At 39.6% G+C, this 20,156-nt stretch overlaps 1 protein-coding gene across 3 annotated transcripts; it reads right to left on the bottom strand.

Annotated features, from left to right (window-relative positions):
• Nucleotides 1-888: 888 nt before the first annotated feature.
• On the bottom strand, nucleotides 889-19,253 carry vegfab (vascular endothelial growth factor Ab). 3 transcript variants are annotated; one of them, XM_044106271.1, is made up of 8 exons: nucleotides 18,536-19,249; nucleotides 16,004-16,046; nucleotides 14,931-15,127; nucleotides 13,320-13,396; nucleotides 10,096-10,128; nucleotides 6,601-6,675; nucleotides 4,885-5,028; nucleotides 889-2,703 (listed from the first exon to the last, which is right to left on the bottom strand). In XM_044106271.1, exons 1-8 carry the CDS (start codon nucleotides 18,587-18,589, stop codon nucleotides 2,682-2,684), a joined length of 645 nt encoding a protein of 214 aa, XP_043962206.1. In that variant the 5' UTR covers nucleotides 18,590-19,249; the 3' UTR covers nucleotides 889-2,681. The 3 variants fall into 3 exon arrangements, with proteins under 3 accessions (XP_043962206.1, XP_043962208.1, XP_043962209.1); XM_044106273.1 differs by lacking the exon at nucleotides 6,601-6,675 and having other exon boundaries at nucleotides 18,536-19,248; XM_044106274.1 differs by lacking the exons at nucleotides 4,885-5,028; nucleotides 6,601-6,675 and having other exon boundaries at nucleotides 18,536-19,253.
• Between the last annotated feature and the right edge of the window lie 903 nt (nucleotides 19,254-20,156).

Here is a 20,156-nt window from a genome sequence, read left to right on the forward strand (position 1 = left end):
TATTCTGCTGAAAGTAGTCACTGGATAATGGATACAATGTGGCCATAAAGTGATGGAGACAGTTAATAGAAACATCTGACACAGTTGGTACTAAGGGCCCCAGAAGGTGCCCAGAACATATTATCCACACTATTGCACCACCAACAATCTCAAGCATTGCTACAAGATTGAATGAATCGATTCTTTCACGATTGATCCCTCCACTTATTTGTTGTGGGTTAAATCAACACACGTTGAGACGATGTTTTCCCAGTTTTTGCCTTGAAAATCTGTTACTATCCAATTTCGCTGAGCCAGCAGTGAGTCAGGACATCGGTTTCCTCTTCTTAGCGACCAGCAGTGACATCCATTGTGGTCTTTTGCTGCTGTGGCATATATGCTTGAAGGTTCGAAGTGTTGTAGGGAGGGGAGTTGTACTGGTTGGTTATCTGAGCTACTGTCAGTGTTTTGTGCTCTCCTACAAATTTTCCTTGCAGATGTGACAAAACAAGGCCTCTCCTTCCACACAAGTGTCGCTCACTGGATGTTTTCACTTATTCAAAGCATTCTCTGTAAGGCTGAGGGAAGATTGAATGTGAAAATTCAAGTGGACCAGTGGTTTTTGAAATACTCAGACCGGCCTTTCTGGCACCAACAACAATGCCACAGTCAGAGTTGCTTAAATACCCTTTCTTCTCCATTCTGATGCTTGGCTTGAGTTGTCTTCAGCATGTCTCGATGCCTACATGCATGGATTTGCTCTTTCAGTTGCTATTTGAGTTAAAATGAAACCAAACCAACCAACAAAGTGGCGTAAAATGATCTAAAAACAGTCTTTTTTCTCTAAATTGCACTACATAATAACGTGTTATATTTGATTTAACCGATTAAATTACTGAACACTCTGTGAAAGTGCGTGTTTATTCATATGGCTGAATGCCTGTCGGTCATTAAAAGGGTGAAGGAATCTATTTTCTCTAGTTCGTCTTCTTCCACATTACATTTGCAACAGAGAATCCAAGTATTTGCGTAAGTAGCGATTTATGAAAATAAAATCCTCAAACTGTTGTCTAATTAACTGTCATGAAAACACAGCATTCACAACACTGCAAGCTTTTCCTTATTTTATATAAAAACAATATGATTTGAAAATAAATATGCTTTACTGTTTTACATAGACACAAAAAAAAACATGTTAAAAGTGTAGAAGACACAAAAATATCTTATAATAGAGGCTCTAAGACTGATGGCGGTCAGAATGGAGATCCAATTTTAAATTTGTGGTTGTGCTATGGTAGTGTATACTTAGCTGCTAGCAGTAATTTATTGTAGAAGAGTAATTCCATTTTGCACAATGAACAAAACACAAACTTGCTACTTTCTTAAATACAATTTAGTAACTCCTACGGGCAGGTGAACACTTTCATTCCACCACACATTCATACCAGACACACTCATAAAAGTTAAAACTCTACATGGCACCCACCCCCTTTGATGACAAGGGCTTGAAATAGAGATGTCATTGGTAAGGCAGTACAAATAATCCATTTAGGGAATGTTAACATATCATTTTTGATTTTTTTTTTTTAAAAACTGGTTTTATAGAAAAGCACAGAGAGCCTCCATGCTGAGCATAACCATCAGTGACCTTACACATATGGAAAAAAAGACAGCTACAAGTACATAACACAGCATACATAAATAGACCGAATTAAATATGTGTACACGACTGAATACTGAAAAATACTCTATAACATTATAAATTATCTAGAATGGACGATGGCATAAAGGGATATTGACTATGTACAAGTACAGAGACGATGTATAATCAATGAATTTGTAGCGTTCCATAAAGAAAACAACTTTGACAATCTCCTCTTTGAAAAGGAAACAAAAAAATAATTTAAAAAGCACTCAAAGGATTTCTCAGTACAATGTGTCAGGCACAGTTTTCAAATGGAATCAAACTACAGTATATAGGATATTTTCAGTGGTTTTCTTGTAGCACATCGCAAAACATTAAATGCTATATCAACGACCAGTATCCCTTTGAAAGTATATGGCACCATCATTCTAGAGTCCCGTCCGAGCGCAACATTGTCAATGTGAGAGTCCACAGGAGTCCTGCAATCTCCTCAGAGTGAAGCATTCTCGAGCAGAGACAGTTTTCCCTCCGCTGTCCCATTTGTCGTGTCCGTTTTCTCCAAACGTGTCAGCCAACAAAAGTCCAACCATCATCTCAGAAAGCAAAGCACACCCAGGTCTTCTTTAGTCTCGCCCGCCGTTTTAGAAGTTAAATATATCTAGAGGTTTTGCTTGTTATGACTGACGCACAACCACAGTAGACTCATCTCCAGTGAAGTAATCTCGCACAATGAATTGACAATAAGACCACATCTGCATCGAAAGCCTGTTAGAAATGCATAACCACATGACGGCTACTTCGCTTTTAGTCAAATGATGGGTTTAGTTATTTGTTTCTGTAGCAGCATAACAAATGTGTACGTTTTTTTGTCTTTTAATATGATCTATATACACACAGATATACAGAGGGAGGAAACTTCAGTCTCTCTCTTTGTTCTGTCAGTCCAGGGGGAATGCTTTCCACAGTAAAGAGCGTAGGGTATAAAGGTCAAAGTGCTGTGCTGTGAAATATCTTTAAAATGTTCCTTCATCTTGTACATCTGGTGCTGGCACCTCTCTCATCTTCTCGGCTTGTCACATCTAAACAGGAAGACACAACAAAAGATAAAAAAAGAACATCAGTTAAACCGTTAAGAGCAAAGGGAAGATAGCTGAAGAATAACAACAAGAAGACAAGTGAATTTACAACGGTGTCTCACTTGTGCACCAAAATGGAATTCAGAAAGTGAAAATCGAAAAGTGGAAAGTTAGTGATGCCTCAAGCTTGCATCACCTGGTGCTATTAAATGTCTCACAGCTGTGACGACTTATTTGGCCACTTGGAGCAGCTATTGCTTGGTTTTAAGCAGTGGTTCAGCATTTTGCATTTGGTCGTTGTCTTCAAAAAAGTCCCAGGACCCATCATTGCCATATTGGGAAAAAAAAGTGTCCTTCTTTACACCAGCATGGTGATGTTAATTTTCTTCATGGTGACAAAATGGCTATTAAGAAAAAATATATCGTACCACTGGAGATGATAAGTCAAAAAGAGAATCTTAAAAAAACAGAAATTAAAGCTAGTCAACATGCTAACAGTTCAGCAACTTGTCAATCACAAATAAGCTCCTTGTCAATCTAAATCTAAAACCATAATTTACCAACTGTATATAATTCCATACCAACAATGTCAAAGTAACTAATCCCCTAAGGCACAAGGAATTTGTTTACCATGTAAGCCGGCAAAGTGAAATTTAGGTAAATCCTTTTTAATAACTTTAGTACCAAATTCAGTCTACTGCAAACAATTTTAATGTACCACGAGCAGATCTAATTTCTTGTGCGCTTTTTCCAAACACATCATTTGACACAAGAAAGCAGTGACTGCGACATCATTCTCTCCAGGAGTAGAACAAGCTCGTAAGGATTCCAGGCACTAGAGGAAACTGCTTTTGCTTCCTTTAGTGCCTGTTGTAAATAAAAGCATTGTTTTTTTTAACTTTGTCAGTATTTCTAGCACTCCGTCCCAAATTTAGACCACAGTTTTTCATGGTAAGAATTTGCCACTACCCAGTAATATGGTTTAAGGTTGTAGCTACACCAATCAAAAATGTTACTCTCTTCAAGAGAGAAAACTAATAAAGATGATACGAGAAATGTGTAGATGTAGAAAAGGAAATGACATGCAACACAGGTACAACGCTCCACTGCTTTGTTAAGTCTAACCCCTTGTTAACACCAGGCGCAGTTGCAACAAATTTCTGATGTCTGTCGGTTGCATCCACTCTGGTCTACGTCTCTGTTTGGACCAAAACTTTCCGCGGTGTTGGCGAGTCGTTGGAGGCTGCGGTGCGCTGAATGACTTGAACAAGAAGTTGGACTTGGAAACCCCATTTCGACTAAAATAAACTTTCCTTCCATACTGGAACATCGCTACATTGGTGGAATCAGCTGAGAATTTCTTTCATGGATGAACAGAGATTAAGCAGTTGGGGGGCACCTCCCTCTGCCGACATGTGAATGTGGGCCCCATAATGTATTTTGCTCAGGCTGGAACGAAGTGGGACCGGACAAACAATGAGCTTCTTGTATGAGGCCCTCTTGGCTCTCCTAAATGCAAACGTATCTGCAAAACCATTTGGGAACCCTACGTGGGTCTTAGCTGGATCTCAGTTTAAATTGTGCAACACGTCCATATTGGTTCTCCCTTTTAAAGAAGAGTTTCCATGCAAGAAAAAAGCAAAAAAAACTATACAGAACATCAACAGGTTCATTACGCAACATGTGGTCAAGCCTCTCTGTGGAGCATTGTTTTCCTATTTTCCTCTCATATTTGCCTTAGCTATGAATTTTGACTGGATATTACATGACAACATTGACAATGCCATAGATCATGGGTTGTTAAAATTCCCCGCAGGAGTTTCAGAAGTAGAAAGCAGGGTGAAAGTTATTTCATAACTTCCAGATAGACGCATACCACAGAAAAGTGATATTTAGCTTGAATTCATTCAACGTGTCCAGTCTAACAGCTGCTATGCTCTCTTTCTGAGGTGATTTCTGGCCGTGATATTAAACCGCAAGACGAATCGCGCAAGTACCCAGAATACAATGCAACTGCGCCCAATGGAAACAAGGGGTAAGAAGCCAACTACAGTAGCTGCTACAAGTTTCACAGCTGAATGTTTAGTTAGTTGTGTTATTTAAAAAAAAAAGCCATCTATGTCTTCTAGTTCCGTTTAAAGACAATCTGCAAAAGTTAACTTCAGCTAAAGCAGCAGCGCTTACTTGCAGGTCTTCTCGTTGAGCTCTAGCTGGCGTTCTTTACAGTATTCAACTGTGTGTTTGCAGGAGCACCGGCAGGTTGAAGGGTCCTGCACAAACAAACGCTTTCTCCTCTCTGTGCAGTTATCACAACATGGCTCACAGACACTGGACAGACAGAGACAAAGACAGAGATGGGGAGGAAGAGGGAGAGGCAGATTATAACAGGATACTATTACCACCTGTGGCAGGTCGCCCTAAGGTCAACCCTTTTTATATGCCCCCAGTTGCTCCTCCAGGCCACTGCCAGGAATCCCTGCATGTGACACTTTGGTAGTATTGCACACGGGTTCCAACAGAGCAAGCAAAAGGAAAAGAAAAACATCAAGCTTTAAAAAATTAAACCTGATCTCCCATCCCTTCCACATTGATCGAACCACTAACAAAAAAGTTGGGTTAGACATGCAGTGAGCGAAGCTCTAGATCACTTCATGCACAGCAGAATGACGCGTAACAGCACTGAGCTGCAGGTAAATGGCAGCACACTTCTTGCTCTCGCTCTTCTGATAAAGAATACTCAAGGGTCTGTTTTGTGCACCATTAAGAACGTTTAAATTTTATTGAGTAAAACTGAAAACTGCGACTCTCACAGACAGACATGAGATTCAAAACAGAAGCGGAAAAGGTTTAAATTACATTCGGAATAAGGCTCAGAAATTCCACTGACATCAATATACAAATAACAACTGAACATACAGACAGAATATGTTCACAATATCTCCACTGGAGAAACATGAGGTCATCTTTATGTTAGTTTCTGAATAAAATTTGAATTACTTGAACGGTTTCAGACACAAAAGTAGGCAACAAGGAAACAAACAAAAAAAAAAACTGCACTTGTCAAACAAACCAAAGGAAAAAAACCCCAAAAGGAAATAAAGGCAATAGATAGCAATCATTCATATCTTCACATTACATAAAAAGTACCAGCATTAAGCTCAAGACAACAAAAACAGTTTTTTAAGATGAAAAGAACAGAGAGAGGCAAAGAGACACAGCAAAGCGACACAGACTCAACACTGAGGACAGGACCATGATTACAATCTCGCTGATCCCAGCACAGATAACTGAATAGTATGAGGCAGTCTAAAGCCATGCTGGTGGATCTGTGATCTTTTGTAGGAAAAGGTCTGTGCTACACCTAGCAGCTCTTTTCAAATTAGCTCATTACAGATTTCTTAAGCATTCCTATCCATCTTTCAAGCCGACTATAGGACAAGGCGTTTTATCCTCCGGTTTCTGCTGCTGAATCTGATCCCAATCATTGGTCCAGTCTTTGTCATAAAGGTGTGGAGTGGGGACATACTTGCAAATATTTCTGCACAAATTAGTTGGTGTTTTTGGAGATGGTGAAATGGGTTATATGGCTTATTTTTACAAGGTTGGATATGGCAAACTCTTCCATGTGTGTATTATGTGTGAGCTTTTGCAAGAACACATTAGCAGCAATACCCGGCAAACAGGCCAGCTCAGACATATGTGCTCTCAGAATTATGAACAGCATGACTGACGAGACAAAGTTAGGACAGTACACGGAAGTGACATGCTAACTGATACGGCTGATGGATAAATTAAATGCCACAAAATTAAAAAGGGCAAAAGAGCTCCTCCCAAATTAGCTTAATTATGAGAAGCGCAACACTCAAGTGCAGGTAGGTGGAGAAGGCGGAGCTGACATACGCATCGTGAATTGTTTTGTCGCGGTTTTTCTTTCGCTTTCTCTTTAGGCCTTTGCCTTTGCCTGTCCGGGGTTTTCTGCAAGAGAAAAAGGACAACAACCCAAAGAAATGCCTGAGAGACTGGCGATAAAGACGAACTGGTACGCTAACATCTTAAACTGATGATAACTATAGCCAACATTGATATTTTTTGTATGATGGTAAAAAAAAAAAATTCCATTTGAATGACAAAATTTCTGCTTGTATTAATAAGAGGAAAGACATCCCAGGGTGGATAACATGCTTTCCTTGAAATTGGTAAAACAAGATACCCACCCAGATCCAGCCACATCCTGCTGTTTTTATATATAATGGACTATCTGTGAGAAAATCATTTCATTGTCCAGCATGGCTTCAAAGGCCTTTCTTCCCCAGGATGATTGGTCTTATAAAATGGTACAATGACTCTGGAGAGAGTGAAACCAATTAACGGTTGTGAGGCTTTGCCGTGGGCGGAAATTTACCGGATGAATCGAGGACAAAAGGCTTGGACTTCACCAAAACGGCATCTTTCAACATATCTGGGTCAACTCTTTAGGGCCGATTCAACTTGTTTCAGAATGGAGCACAATGAGAACAAACAGAAGTGTGCTTATCAAGCGTACACAAGGGCCTGGATGCATAAACGATGTGTGGGCGACAACAATCATGAGTACGCTTTTTTCCCCAACATACTAAAACTTGTAAAGGAAGATTGTGGAGGGAAAATCTTCCCAACATATTGATTACACCATGTGTTTTTAAATTTGACAAAGTGAAAAGAAGTATTTCTTTCCTCTTGGTGTCTTAGCTTCAAATTCACTAGTTTTGTGCGTTTTCTTTGCAGTTGTGTTCATTGATATATCTAAAGACATGATGCTAACAGAACGTTTTATATGCAAATAACTCACGATGTTATGTATATCTGTATTCAATCATGGGTCACGATTGGAAAGCAAGGCAGATATTACAAATGTGTTCAGAAAAAGATTGTGCTGAGTATCTACACACAGTTTTACGCACTCAGCCCCGTATGTTTCACAAGTGCAGGCTGCAGTTAGACGAAATTTTGTGTTCTCGTGTTATTGCAAATCACGGCAGACGCGTTAAAGACTTTATAGTTATAAAGTGCAAAAGGAAAACATTAACTCTGTTTCTGCAAGGGAGATTTTGCCACCAAGTTTCCACATCAGGATATGAACCCACAACCCTCCAAATATTGGGAATCCATGGTCGTTTTTTGTGTGGTTTTTAAGTTTATATTTCTTGTCTTTGTTTAGCCAAAAAAAAAAAAAAAAAAATCGATTTTTGATAGCATTTGCATGTGTGCTCCATCTAAATCCAGCCAAACAAATTTATTCACGTTCTGTTTAGTCAAAGTTCTGTTTCGCCTGATTTTTGTTGAAACAAGTCAATTTAGCAGTTCGGAAGAGCGAATGACCGAATACAGTCAGATAGCAGCCAGACAGCTGGTTGATTTAAGGCCTATGCTGCTCGAAAAGATACGAGAAATTTATTACCGTGTGAGAGACTACAAAAAAATTTTTTTTTGCATGATATCCCTCTGAATTGCAAGGTCTTTCCTATCACAGTGCTACCTTAATTTGTGATTTATGAAGGACTGCTTAGAGATTATTTCTCTTTAAGGGTTCCCACAAATATTCTATTCCAAACTCGTGTTCTAGATTTTAAGATCAGTTTTTGACATTTGGTTTGCCAAAAATAAATGTTATCATCTAAATAAAAGCCCATCCAAGAAGTATTATATAACTCCACTCAACCAGAACATTTTTTTTTTATTTCTGCATTTTTTTTCATCTCTGATTCTGCTTATTAACCCCAAACAGATTGGCAATGCAGGCCTTATTCAAAGGGAAACTTAACACCAGCCACAAAGACGTGAAGCCATGCGTCTCACAGCACAGTGAGAATTTGCTACGTGACAGTATTAGCATGGTAATGTTTGGCAGCTTTCTTTTCAACAAGTTTAGCCTTGTAGTTAGCATTCAAACAGTTGGTAATTGGTGTTACGGAGGCCTCACTGGAATGTTGGTTGATCATCAATCAAAGCAATTTTTGTTCATGAGGACCTTTCAAAAGAGGTTGAGGAATTGATTCATTACAACACATCTTCTGCAGCTCATGAATATGTGTCCCAGATTTCATCTTTTTCATCAAATGTTTCACAATGAACGGCGACCATTAAACTCACTGAGACATTAGAGGAAAAGTAAGAGTTCACAAAAGCCAGGCATATTCCTCTGAGGGCGGTGGATGTCTAATGTAATCACATTCAATGACTGTGGTAAACTTTCTTCTGGAACAACGTAGAGCGCCGACTTGCAAAACAAAGCAAGGTTAGTATCGACATTCCACTAGCCCTTCTGCTAGCAAAACCACAAATTTAGTTTTAATTTTTCAAGGAAACACTTTGTATTCTAGTCACAGGGTAACATTAAAAGTCCGGAAGCCTCCAGTTGGACCAGATGCGGAACAGGATGGTAAATATGTCACTAACCGATCCACAAAACAGGATGTGTGCACATGTAAAGGCTTCCTCTTAAATGTCAGAAACCAGGTCTGCTTTCCTAGTTGGACGTTGGCAGTAAACTCGTTTCACAACCTCAGCAGAATGACTCACCCTGACAGATTCTGGGACCTCAGGAGAGGCTAGCAGGCAGTGATAAAACTAGAAAGAACTGAAAGAAGTTCTGAAAGAAGTTGAATGACCCCAGGATCATCCCTTTGTCAAAGCACACCACCAATGACAGACTTGTAAACAGTTGCGACAAGGTCAAAGAGAAGGTCTTAATCTGAGCCTTATCTATATGACAGACGGGCTGACATAAAAACCAAAATATGGCCGACAACAACAGCCGTGCAATGGAAAAATATTAACAAGTACCCACAAAGGGAGATTAAAGAGCCTTAATGACCGTTAGAGCAGCGACTCGTGTGGCGTGGGATAGGCAGTATCACTGAAGGCGGACCATGAACCCAACAGCTTAACAGCACTTCAAAAAACTCTTATCTATATCAGACCAATTAGAAGTGGGAATAACAGAAGTTAAGTGGGATGTAAACAGGTTGAGGGTAGAGAGGAGGATTATAAAAAAATGCGATAGAAAAGTCAGGAAAAGGTGTTGGTGGGGCAATGGCCTCATCAAGTCAGTCATTCACCTGCTGATTTACTCAGCATTCTCAGCATTTGTCAACTGAACACAGCATGCTAATCCCTGATGATCCCATGTGTCATATCCAGAGTGTAAATTATTGCTATGGAGTGTTTTGTGTTGGATTTAACAAAACATTGCAATACGCACACAAAAGGAAGGAAAAATTAACTGGTGCATCACTTGAAAGTGTAGAGTGTAGTTACACAGATTAAGAGAGAGATCATTTGCAAAGCAACGTGAGACCTGAATTTCCCCCTCCCACAATATCCCAATCTCCATGCAGAGAGAGCTGCGGTACTCACTTTTCTTTCTTTTCTCGGACTTCTGTCTTTAACCTGAAAGAGAGCAACAGAAATACGACATTAGGACACACATTAATCTTCTCAAATCCTCAAATCACGTTACATCACTGCCATGACATTTACAAGAAACGGTGCTAAAACTAGCTCCAACTTTCAAATGCCTTGCTCTTGATCAATGAAACAAAGTAGTTGGAAAATACAGCAGATCACTGTATAGACTCAGGCACGGGGACTGGAGGCGGGTGTGGTGTTTGTCGACGGATACATACCTACAAACACGTCCACAATTGAAAACTAAGAGGTTTGTTTCCCTTTTTGTGATAGCTCTTAATGATAAGAGAGTGTGGAGCAATAACTCTGCTGGCAACCTCCCCATGCAGCTGTCTGCCAATAAAGTTAGGAAACAGTGATTCCCCTGAGACGGTCTCAGACTCATGGCCAATGTTTGGTTTGGCAAACTGTTGCAAAATCCCCACATTTCAAGCATATTGGATGAATAAGTTAAGAATAAATAATGTAAATGTGCATTATTTAGAGAGTGACGACTCCTGCATCAGACAGGGACTATCTGGTTATTGTGTCTGGATGCTACAGCAAGGCCAATGTTACATTTTGCAGGAACACACTGAAATGTACTTGCACTGAAATTTACTAGATTCTTTTTGTGGCCTTGGTTCATTTCTGCACCATATTTAAAGGAACTAATTCGAACAGCTGAAGAGTTATAATGTTGATAAGATGGGAAACACTCAAAGAAAACTTGGACTTTAATATTTTGTAGTTTTCTGCTAAAGGTTTTCAAGAAATGACAAAATTCTTCTGTGACATTGGATTTTTGGCAATGCACTTAAAAAAGCTGTAAAATACTGATAATTTGAGGCATTTTTATATTTATAAAATAAAGTACATTTTCTTGAAAGGCTTTTAAAGTCTTGGTTGATTATGAATCCAAGCGAAAGGTTCATTATTTTGTCTGCTGCTCCTGTTTTTAGGTTTTACATCAATAGAAAAATGGTTGTAGTTAAAACAAATCTTTTGAAATTGACATTGAAATAAATATATTTCTTACTTTATGATTTTGTTGGATTTGTAGAAGATTGTACAATGAGGTCATAAATTAATATCTAAAGGTCTGGGAGGATACAGGAGGAGTTACAATCCAAAATCTAAAATGATGCTGTCTTCTTTTAGGGGCCACGAACAAAAATCAGAAGAGCTAAAATATTAGCCACCACCTTTTGTGGCTAGTACAGATTTTTGTTTTTCTTTGTTTATCTCCTGAATCCAATTGTTTGTTTTTTTTTCTATGAATTTTAAGAAATAAAAATTCACTTAATTAAGTAATAAAAAGATTGTAATAGGATCAAAGCTGATAGATTTATACATCTGCAGTTCAAAATGTATCTCCTCCTCTCCTTAAATTATGTTCCAAAAAAAATATCCATGGAAGATTGTCCAAATCCAGGTCATCTCCAGGTGGATCGTAAGAACATAAATCTAAATGGCGATGCTTACAATTCAAGGTTATTCACAATGAGATTTCTGACAAACACAAAGCCAACGTCAGACTCCAGTCTGAACTAACTGTGCAAACATGGGGCATAGAGCAGCAGTTGTGTAACTTCTTGGGCCTTGGTCAGTAGTGTCCCTGCGTTGTTTGTTTTCTTTTCAGATTTTTCTGTAGCATGGGGGGACGAGGCATGTCCCCTCTGAGCCGCTGCGTCATTGCTCAAACCCCTACTACCACCATCATAATCAAAAAAAAGTCTTCAGTAGTAAACAGAAACTCAAGGACAGAAAAGAGCTCTGTCAATGATTAGCTGGGACACAGCTTTTCATTAGTTGAAGATGATGGTTGCTCCAGTTTTTGCCACATTTAGATTTGATTATTCCAGTTTTAACACTTATGTTCTGTTTTTAACATTAACACAATCCTATTTATGAAAAACAGCAAATAAAACAAAACAAAAAATAGGCAAATAAAATAAACAGGAAGGTATTTTTGAGTTCACTGACCTCAATTTAAGAGGAAGATTTGCTAAGCTTCTGAAATTAATGATTACATTAAGATAAGATGCTTATGTTACTTAATACTCCCCAAAGGTCCTTCACAACCTTTGTGTCTAACTGCACCAGCCAATAGTCATTGACCAAAGGAGTGGCAGCAACATTCCTGCCACTCCTGGATTATGGAGATGTTTTATACATGAATGTTTCCACCAAATACCTTCAATCATTGCATACTGTGTATCATTCTGCTTTAAGGTTTGCAACTGGTAGCAGACGTCTTACACATCATTGTGAGTGGTATGCAAAAGCTGAATGGCCTCTTTTAAGCGTGCGGAGAAACAATCACCTGATGATCCTGATTTATAAATCTCTACTCGGCTTGGTTCCAGCATACTTAAACTCTCTCTTACATAGATTCGTTATTTCCCATTCTTTATGCTCTAATATCATTTTTCTTTTGCATGCTCCACATGTTCGAACTGAAAAGGGGAAGCAAGCATTCAGTGTGATGCTCCAGTCTGAACTCAAGATGTCAGAATTGATTTTATTGGATTTATTTCAAGCAGTTCTTAAAAACAGGCAGCGAGAATCTATTAAATAGTGTCACTGCTTTTAAATTGTTTTCTATTGTTTTACACTAGATCAGTTTTATTTTGGAACCAGGTTGCTGTGTATTGCAGACTTCTGCCCAGGTCCCTCTTGAAAATAAGATCTAGATCTCAACGGGATTTACCTGGTTAAATAAAAGAAGACAAAAAAAAACAACAACTCCTGATACACAACGCCATATATAACTGTTACCATTTGTTGGTTGCACTAGAAATGACATCTGTGCAATTCTCTGACTGACATTATGGCCCAGGAGTCCGAGCCCTGTGGTTCCAGGCAGGACCCGTTACATGCCACAGAGCCGCAGCTACGCTCTGGAAAGATGATAAATTCAAAACTCGGCAGACGTCGGCTGTGATATGTTGGAACCTGTTCAGGACTTTCCCTTAAAAAGGCCCAGCCAAGTGGAAGAAGGCAAGATAAGTTACCAATCTGGATGATCTGCATACATTGAATGTGTCAGGGGCAACCTGCAAACAATGACTTAACATGACGTGTTCGGATGACTTTGACTCTGCTGCACAATGGTGCAGTGATTTGTTTTATAGAGATGCTGTGTGTGTGTGTGGGCGTGCGTGCGTGTGTGTGTGTTCGAGGTTTCTTACCTACACTCACATGCGCTGTGTTCTGTAAAACTCATGAAAATGTCATTTTGTTGCCTTTGGAGTTTTATTCTTTTAATCTGCAAAAGAGGAGAAAGATTTTAATTAGAGTTACATTCTGTACTTCATACGTCTTGAACTTTTCTTTTTTTTTCTTTTTTTTTACATTTCATTATGTTGCAATGATAAGCATAGAAAGTTAAAACAGGCAGAAGTTAACATTTTCTTCAGAGACAAACTAGAATGGGGTAGTTTGCATCCATGTTCAGCTCATTTTACTCTGACACTCCAGAATAAAGTCTTGGACTCCTAGATAGAAATTTCATCTGTAAATAGAGTTCACCTGTGTGCCACTTAGAGTATAAATACTTCTGTTCTGTGGAGGTGGTGGCAGCATCATGATGTGGGGGTGTTTTTCTGCGACATGGACAGGGAAGCTGACTGTTGAAAGCACTGACCCAGAGAGACAATTCAAGAGGTCTGAATAGTTCTTGTAATTTGATCACTAATTTTAAATAACTTTAAGGGTAAATCATGAAGTTTTGGTCTGAGTCTAAAGTTCACGTTGACTTCAGATTATATGAGTGTTGATTAAGATAACACGTTGGATTGTTTTATGTGATGGTTTGTGATGTTGATATCAGTAATAGTTTTCTAATCTGTAGTGGAGTGATGTCATTTAAGCAAATAAATCTGAGTAGTATGAGGTTTAAAGCTATTCCTAGGTCCTCGATGTTTTAGCTGATGCTAACTGTTAAAATGACTCAAGCAGATACAATCCACTGTTGCGTTTTCTTCGCCAAATACGAGTTACTATGCTTAAGTTGCTGAGCACTGTATAAATCCGCCTTATCAATTGCCCCACTTCCGTCCACTCTAAGTCTGCCAGAGTGGAATGACCTTTTGGATTTTGTGACGCGATATCAATTGTGCAATATAATCTAAGCTGGTGATTTCCCAGTTCAGTAGTTGTTTGAAAATTATCCCGGTGGACTCACGATCAGCTGATTAGGCTCAACCAGCTTCGGTTGACGCAACCTTCGTACAGAAACTCTAAAACTGAACACGGAGACAAATTAAATCTTAGGTGTCATCTGAAAGTACAGGCCCACGCCCTGTATTCACCCTGGTTCCGTTTGCGTTGTTTTAATTTAATAAACTTAGGGAATCTTTCTGACATGATGATAATGTTTCTACAAAACTTAAAGGAAAATGGAATCTGTCTATAATCGATAACGGTACAGTTACTAATAACACTTTTACAAAACCTCACTCCAGAGAGTCTGTTAACTGGTACCAGGAGCTGGGAGGTACAAAGTCTTGATAGGAGAAAAGATTTATTAGCACATTTTCTTTATTTCTGGTGTACACTAAAACTGTTCACATCAATGACATTTTTTCAGTGAGTGAAATGAATTCTGGCAAATTCAGATTATGAAAGCATATCATTTTGAAAAGCTCTTTGAGCTTCACGCACTTGGATGGATCAAAGGGGATTTCTAAATGCCAAGCTCTGCTGGGTCTTTCTGTTCAGAGTCTCTAGTGTGAAAATAAAGACAAATTGCTTGTGAATTAAAACTTCACTGTGTTAGTGTTGTGCATACGAATGCTGACCTCCATTGTGACGTTATACGTGGCTGTCGGGGTGCACTGTAGCATCTCGTCGCTGCAGCAGCCGGCGCAGCGCTTCAGCACCACGCAGGACGGGATGAAGATGTGCTCCACCTCCTCTGGATACTCCTGCAGGATATCCACCAGCACCTCTCGGGGCTGACACAAACTCTTGTTGTATACCTCCATTAAGGGGATCACTGGGGAGACACAGAATGGGATCGGAGTTATAAACGTGGACACGCCTCTGATTGGGAATTTGAATAAAACGCAAGTGTGTTGTACGGCCTTTAAATCCGAGCTTTCAAAAGTACTTGGTTTATGTAAAACAAAAAAAAATAAAAAATACTAACTGCCCCACTTTACAAGCACTTACATAATTTATCATAAACATTATCAAGTTATTTTTATCTATACAGCTACAATTTAGACTTAAACATCACCTCTTTGCATGGCTCTTCTTGATCGTTTACATGCTACAGAGCTGCAATAGCAACTTTTTCACCTTCAAACTGCTCCCCTCCTCCCTTTGTCTTTGCAGGAGTCCTGATCTTGTGAAAGATATTAGCAAACGGACTGACAACACCTCTGAAACACTGCGGAGGCCATAACAGAGGCAGAAACAACCCAGAGGCCGTCGGCCCTCAGGGAAACTAACCCAACCATGCTGTGTCTGAGCAACATCATGAAGCCTGGCTTATGATTGTTCAAATTAGATTGGGCAATGCTGGGATTGTGCAAAATGAAATTTGTGGAGCCAAGAGGGTGACATTCCTTTCTATAAAAGAGTCTGGTGATCATAACACTTCCCCAGGTTAACCTCAAGTGGGACTGGACGCCACAAATTGCATTTAAGGAGGGAAACTGTTCTGGTTTACAGAGGAAAGGGAAAGCTAAATCTGAAGACACAAATCTCAGGGGCATAAAGGGTCAGGCTACATGAAATTCCAGTAGGGGGCGATAATTTCCTTTTTAATGTCAAGGTGAAATTCAAACCAGCCCTCTGTGATTGGCTGCGAGCCCAGCAGAGAGCCCTGCACAGACTGTATTCCCACGGTGCCCTGTGGGACACCTACCGTCATGTGGACCTCTCTCTGTTTTCTCCGGTATGTGGGCACTCTGCAAGGAGGGAAAAATAATAAAAAAAAGATTGCAGTTAGTTACAGTAGATTGTGCAAGAACTCCGAAAGAAAAGGTCCCTGCAATTGCCCTTTGCTTATCCAATTCTGAGAAAGAACATGTTTGTATTTTGACATTTCTGTGGAACGTTGCTAAAATAGAAGAGCAACACTGGACACAATTCTGGGGACAAGTCCTTGTTTTATACCCTGTGTGTCATCATTCTTTTGAATAGAAAATTTAATTCAGCCAAGAATTACATGGACATCAGCACACATCTATTTTTTTTTTAAAGGTTAGTCAGTCCATGTTTTGATCTAGTCTACAAAAGCACCTCTAAAATTGGATATTCTTAGTCAATATTCAATTTTTGACTAAATTGAATATTGTCAAATATTTAATTTGACAATATTTGACAATATTATTGTCAATATTCAATATTGAATATTGACAATATTCAATATTGTCAATATTGAATATTGACAATAGTTTTCAACAAAACTTTTCAACTTTTGTTGAAAATCTCACCTAGTCACGCCAATTAAAAGTCTTCCAAAGAGCCAGCCTAAACTATAAGCAAACTATGCTGCTGCTTAGAGCCCATAATTCCCTTATATCTTTAAAATTGGGATTTTCTGTTAAATTTCATCTAATGGCTCCTATGTAACAATTTTAGAAGAATTTAAAATTAAAACAAAATGTTAAATTTAGGTTCAATCACAATATAAAATACCAGAAAAATGCACAATAGTTACTGTTACTGAGTCAAACATAAATAGGTTTCACAGAAACGCTGCACTCTGGATAGCAAAACGACTAGAGAGACCTTTGTCTCTATCACTATTTTGAAGCCATTTATTTACAGTTGGCGCAGTTGAACTGCTAGTAAATCATGAAACTAAGAGTGTTAAATACACAACATGAACAAAATCAAGGGAAAAAGTTACAATTCTGCCCAAGGCCCCAAGTAATCTTTGACCAGCCCTGGTCCAAACACATTTTCACATTGTTTAGACAAAAAAAATGTTTATTTAGCTAAATGTTGGACTTGGAGAGGGCTTATTAACTGTTAAATTGCGGAGGGTGTTCTTCCTTATGGGGCTAAGTGGGCTCTTTGAGCTGGAGATACAATGAGCCGACTGGAAGTTCTGCCTCATCAACTACGTGGCAAAACTTTATAAACTTCGGAACCGCTGTGGGTTTGGTTTCAGCTTTCAAAGCTTGTTTAACGTGTGACTCCGCAGCGAACCACGTTGTAATAACCGCTGCCATTAAGAACCATAAGGAATGTCGGCTTGCTCCTCTCTGGGTGTAGCTGTCACCACACCAGAGGGGCAATGGGATTATTTATTTATTTTTATTTTTATTTTTCTGGCAACTTTCCATTTGTTCGTTACGCGCAAGGTCTTGTCACCCCCTGTAAAGGCATACACACCTTTTTTTTCCTTTTTCTTTTTTTTTTTACCCCCTATCTCTACCCCCTCCCACTCGATCACATAGAAAACGCCCGCTTATCTCGCGCAATACCTCGCCAACATTGCACGAGAAGCTGCTCCTGTTCAACCGGCATGCGCTCAATGAGATTCAATTCATTAATGAAAAGTGTAGGAAAAAAAGAGAAAGGGCTTGTGCGCATGCAGACTCCGCCCCCTCTCTGGTGGCGTGAGAGGGTCCAACCTTGTGGGCTGAGAGAGAAAGAGAGAGTCCCCCCAATCCCAACATCGTCACCCCCCAACCTTCCCCTTTAAACACCCACATTTACTGTATTAGGGTGTCAAGCTGCGAACACAGGTCCTTTAAATGAGTGGCGATATGCCGGTTGATAAATTAGCAGTTCAGCCGTAGGTATTAGTCGGAGTCTTTCCAAGATTCTGGAGCGAAATCAGAAAGATTCAGAGAAAGGAAATCAGAGGAAGCAACCGCAAATTATCCTTTAAAGCCTAATCAAAGAGCGGAGAAAACGCGCAACCTCCCCTGTCCAGTTTATTTTCTTTTCCTTTTAACCTTCAAACCTTTGCACACTTGCTTAATGATTATATAGAAAGCTTCTCTCCGTGTCTGCCTCGCTCTGGAAGCCGGACTTGGTCTCCACCGCCACCGGGAGTGAACCTGCTCCTGATTCAGAATAGAGCCACTGCGCCTTTAAAGCGTAATAATATCTTCAAGGTGGTTTTGGAGCCGGCCTACAAAATACCCCCCGTTAAACTTCACAACATAATTTTAAAATAAAAACAAAATTCGTCCAGGGCAGGCAGCATTTGTAGTGGAACAAAGAAAATAATGATCCGAATCACCCACTAGTAATTGGGATTGGTTTATACAGTGTCAGCTTTGTAATGACTGTTTAAAGCTCCCACAAAACATTTCGGCTTGTTTAAACATGAACGATGACCTAGACAGGCGAAAGACAAGGGCAAAGCTACACATTAATGACCAATGACTAGTGCTTGTATTTTCCACTCCTTCCATTAGGAAAAGCACACACTCACCTTGACAGCTGACAGCGTCAAAAATAATAGTGTCAAACTGTCAATAAAGTTCATGGTGTTGGAAATCCAGTACAAAATAAAGCAAGGGCTGAGCAACGGTTTCCAAAACTTTCAAGCAGCCGATGTGGCTGTTTGTTATCAAGCAAAAAACTTTCTTTAGGGGGAAAAAATATATATAATATCAGAAAACAGGGGCCGGGAGGTGTAAATCCATTGCTGGTCCCAAGGTTGGAGCAATATGAACGTACACACAATCGTTTTTTTAAAAAAAAAATCCCCTCTCTTCTCAACTGTTGCCAACGATTTTCAAGATATCCAGAAATGCGAGAATCCAAGACGCGCAACGTCTCACATCGTTCCGCAGCAGATCCTTATTTTCTCGCCACATTTGACGAATAATCCCATGCTTGTGGGCCAGCCGCCTCCGAAGGTCTGCCCATAAGAAACTTGCAGCTTGCTCCTATATGTGTAACTTGAAGCCGTGGAGCCGCTTGACGTTCACAGAGAAACCCGGTACGGCAGATGGACAAAATCAAATGAAAGAAGAAAAAATAAAAGAAAAAGAACAGATCGTTGACTGTATTTCGTCCCAGAAAAAAAAGTTAGTCTATTTGCTTCGGGTGTTTTATCCCTGTGTCATTACGCTTTAAAGCGGGTCAGCAGGGGGACTGAGCGTGTTCTCCCCTCACTCGGTTTCACCATTCTGTGACTGAGCACTGCCTGCGCATATGGGCATCCGGGTGATTGGAGGAGGCTCCAGAGTGGGTGGTGTCTTGTGTTTATTGTGTTGACACAGCACGATTAGTCTCCTGAGTCTAAGTTGAAGGTTTTGGACGCATGATAGCATCACAAGCAAAAGCTATTTAAAAACTATCTTGTGTTCAGGTGTGTGGCTCCACCCCCCTCACCCCCCCGCCCCCCCCCCCTTCCCCCTTTACACATTATCTGTACGTGACAAAAGGCAGAAAAAGCCTCGTGGTTGAGAAATATCTCAACCACAAAATCAGGGATATTGAAATATTTCAATACCACCATTCCCTTGATCAGTCTTAATGCAATTTCTTTTTGATAGGGTATATAATTGCTTAGCTTAGACCATCAATTTTAAATTTTATGTATAATTAAAGAAACCACCACCTGTGATCATGAAACAACACCCTACTCGTCATACGTTGACGCGACCATGCGTCACATCTTGACGCCTTCGGTACCCCTTTCCGATGTGAAGCAGTGAATTAATAAAAATAGTTTTAAAATTTGACTTTTGAAAACATCCAAATGACGTCTCTTATCTAGACTACTTGGTTGCAGAAGTAAAAGCTAATTGCTAAGAGGGGCCAGGACATGGACATCTCCAAATGTTCCCCAGTGGTTTAGTGTTTTAGGCAAACACAATTTTACACACCTGTCAAACATTGTCATGTTTAAATTGGCAAACAAAAAAAAAAGTTCAGAAATGTCCATAGTTTTGAGGTTTTAGTTATTTTTATGGCATTAGAGTGCTTCAGTGTTGACCTCTGTCTGAGTTGTACTTTCAAGGTCTTGGACCAACTCATTTGGATATCTGAAAGATTGAAGTAAGCACCAAATTGGTCAGTCCTGAACATGGCAGCCAATGGCT

Source organism: Gambusia affinis, linkage group LG22, assembly GCF_019740435.1.
Source record: "Gambusia affinis linkage group LG22, SWU_Gaff_1.0, whole genome shotgun sequence".
NCBI lineage: Eukaryota > Metazoa > Chordata > Actinopteri > Cyprinodontiformes > Poeciliidae > Gambusia > Gambusia affinis.

Excerpts from the sequence above, each read along its gene's own strand:
- vegfab (XM_044106271.1), bottom strand. The coding sequence starts at position 18,589 with ATGAACTTTATTGACAGTTTGACACTATTATTTTTGACGCTGTCAGCT. Across the intron at positions 6,676-10,095 it reads GTCCGAGAAAAGAAAGAAAA|AAAACCCCGGACAGGCAAAG; the intron begins GTGAGTACCGCA and ends TTTCTCTTGCAG. Across the intron at positions 5,029-6,600 it reads GACAAAACAATTCACGATGC|TGTCTGTGAGCCATGTTGTG; the intron begins GTATGTCAGCTC and ends CTGTCTGTCCAG.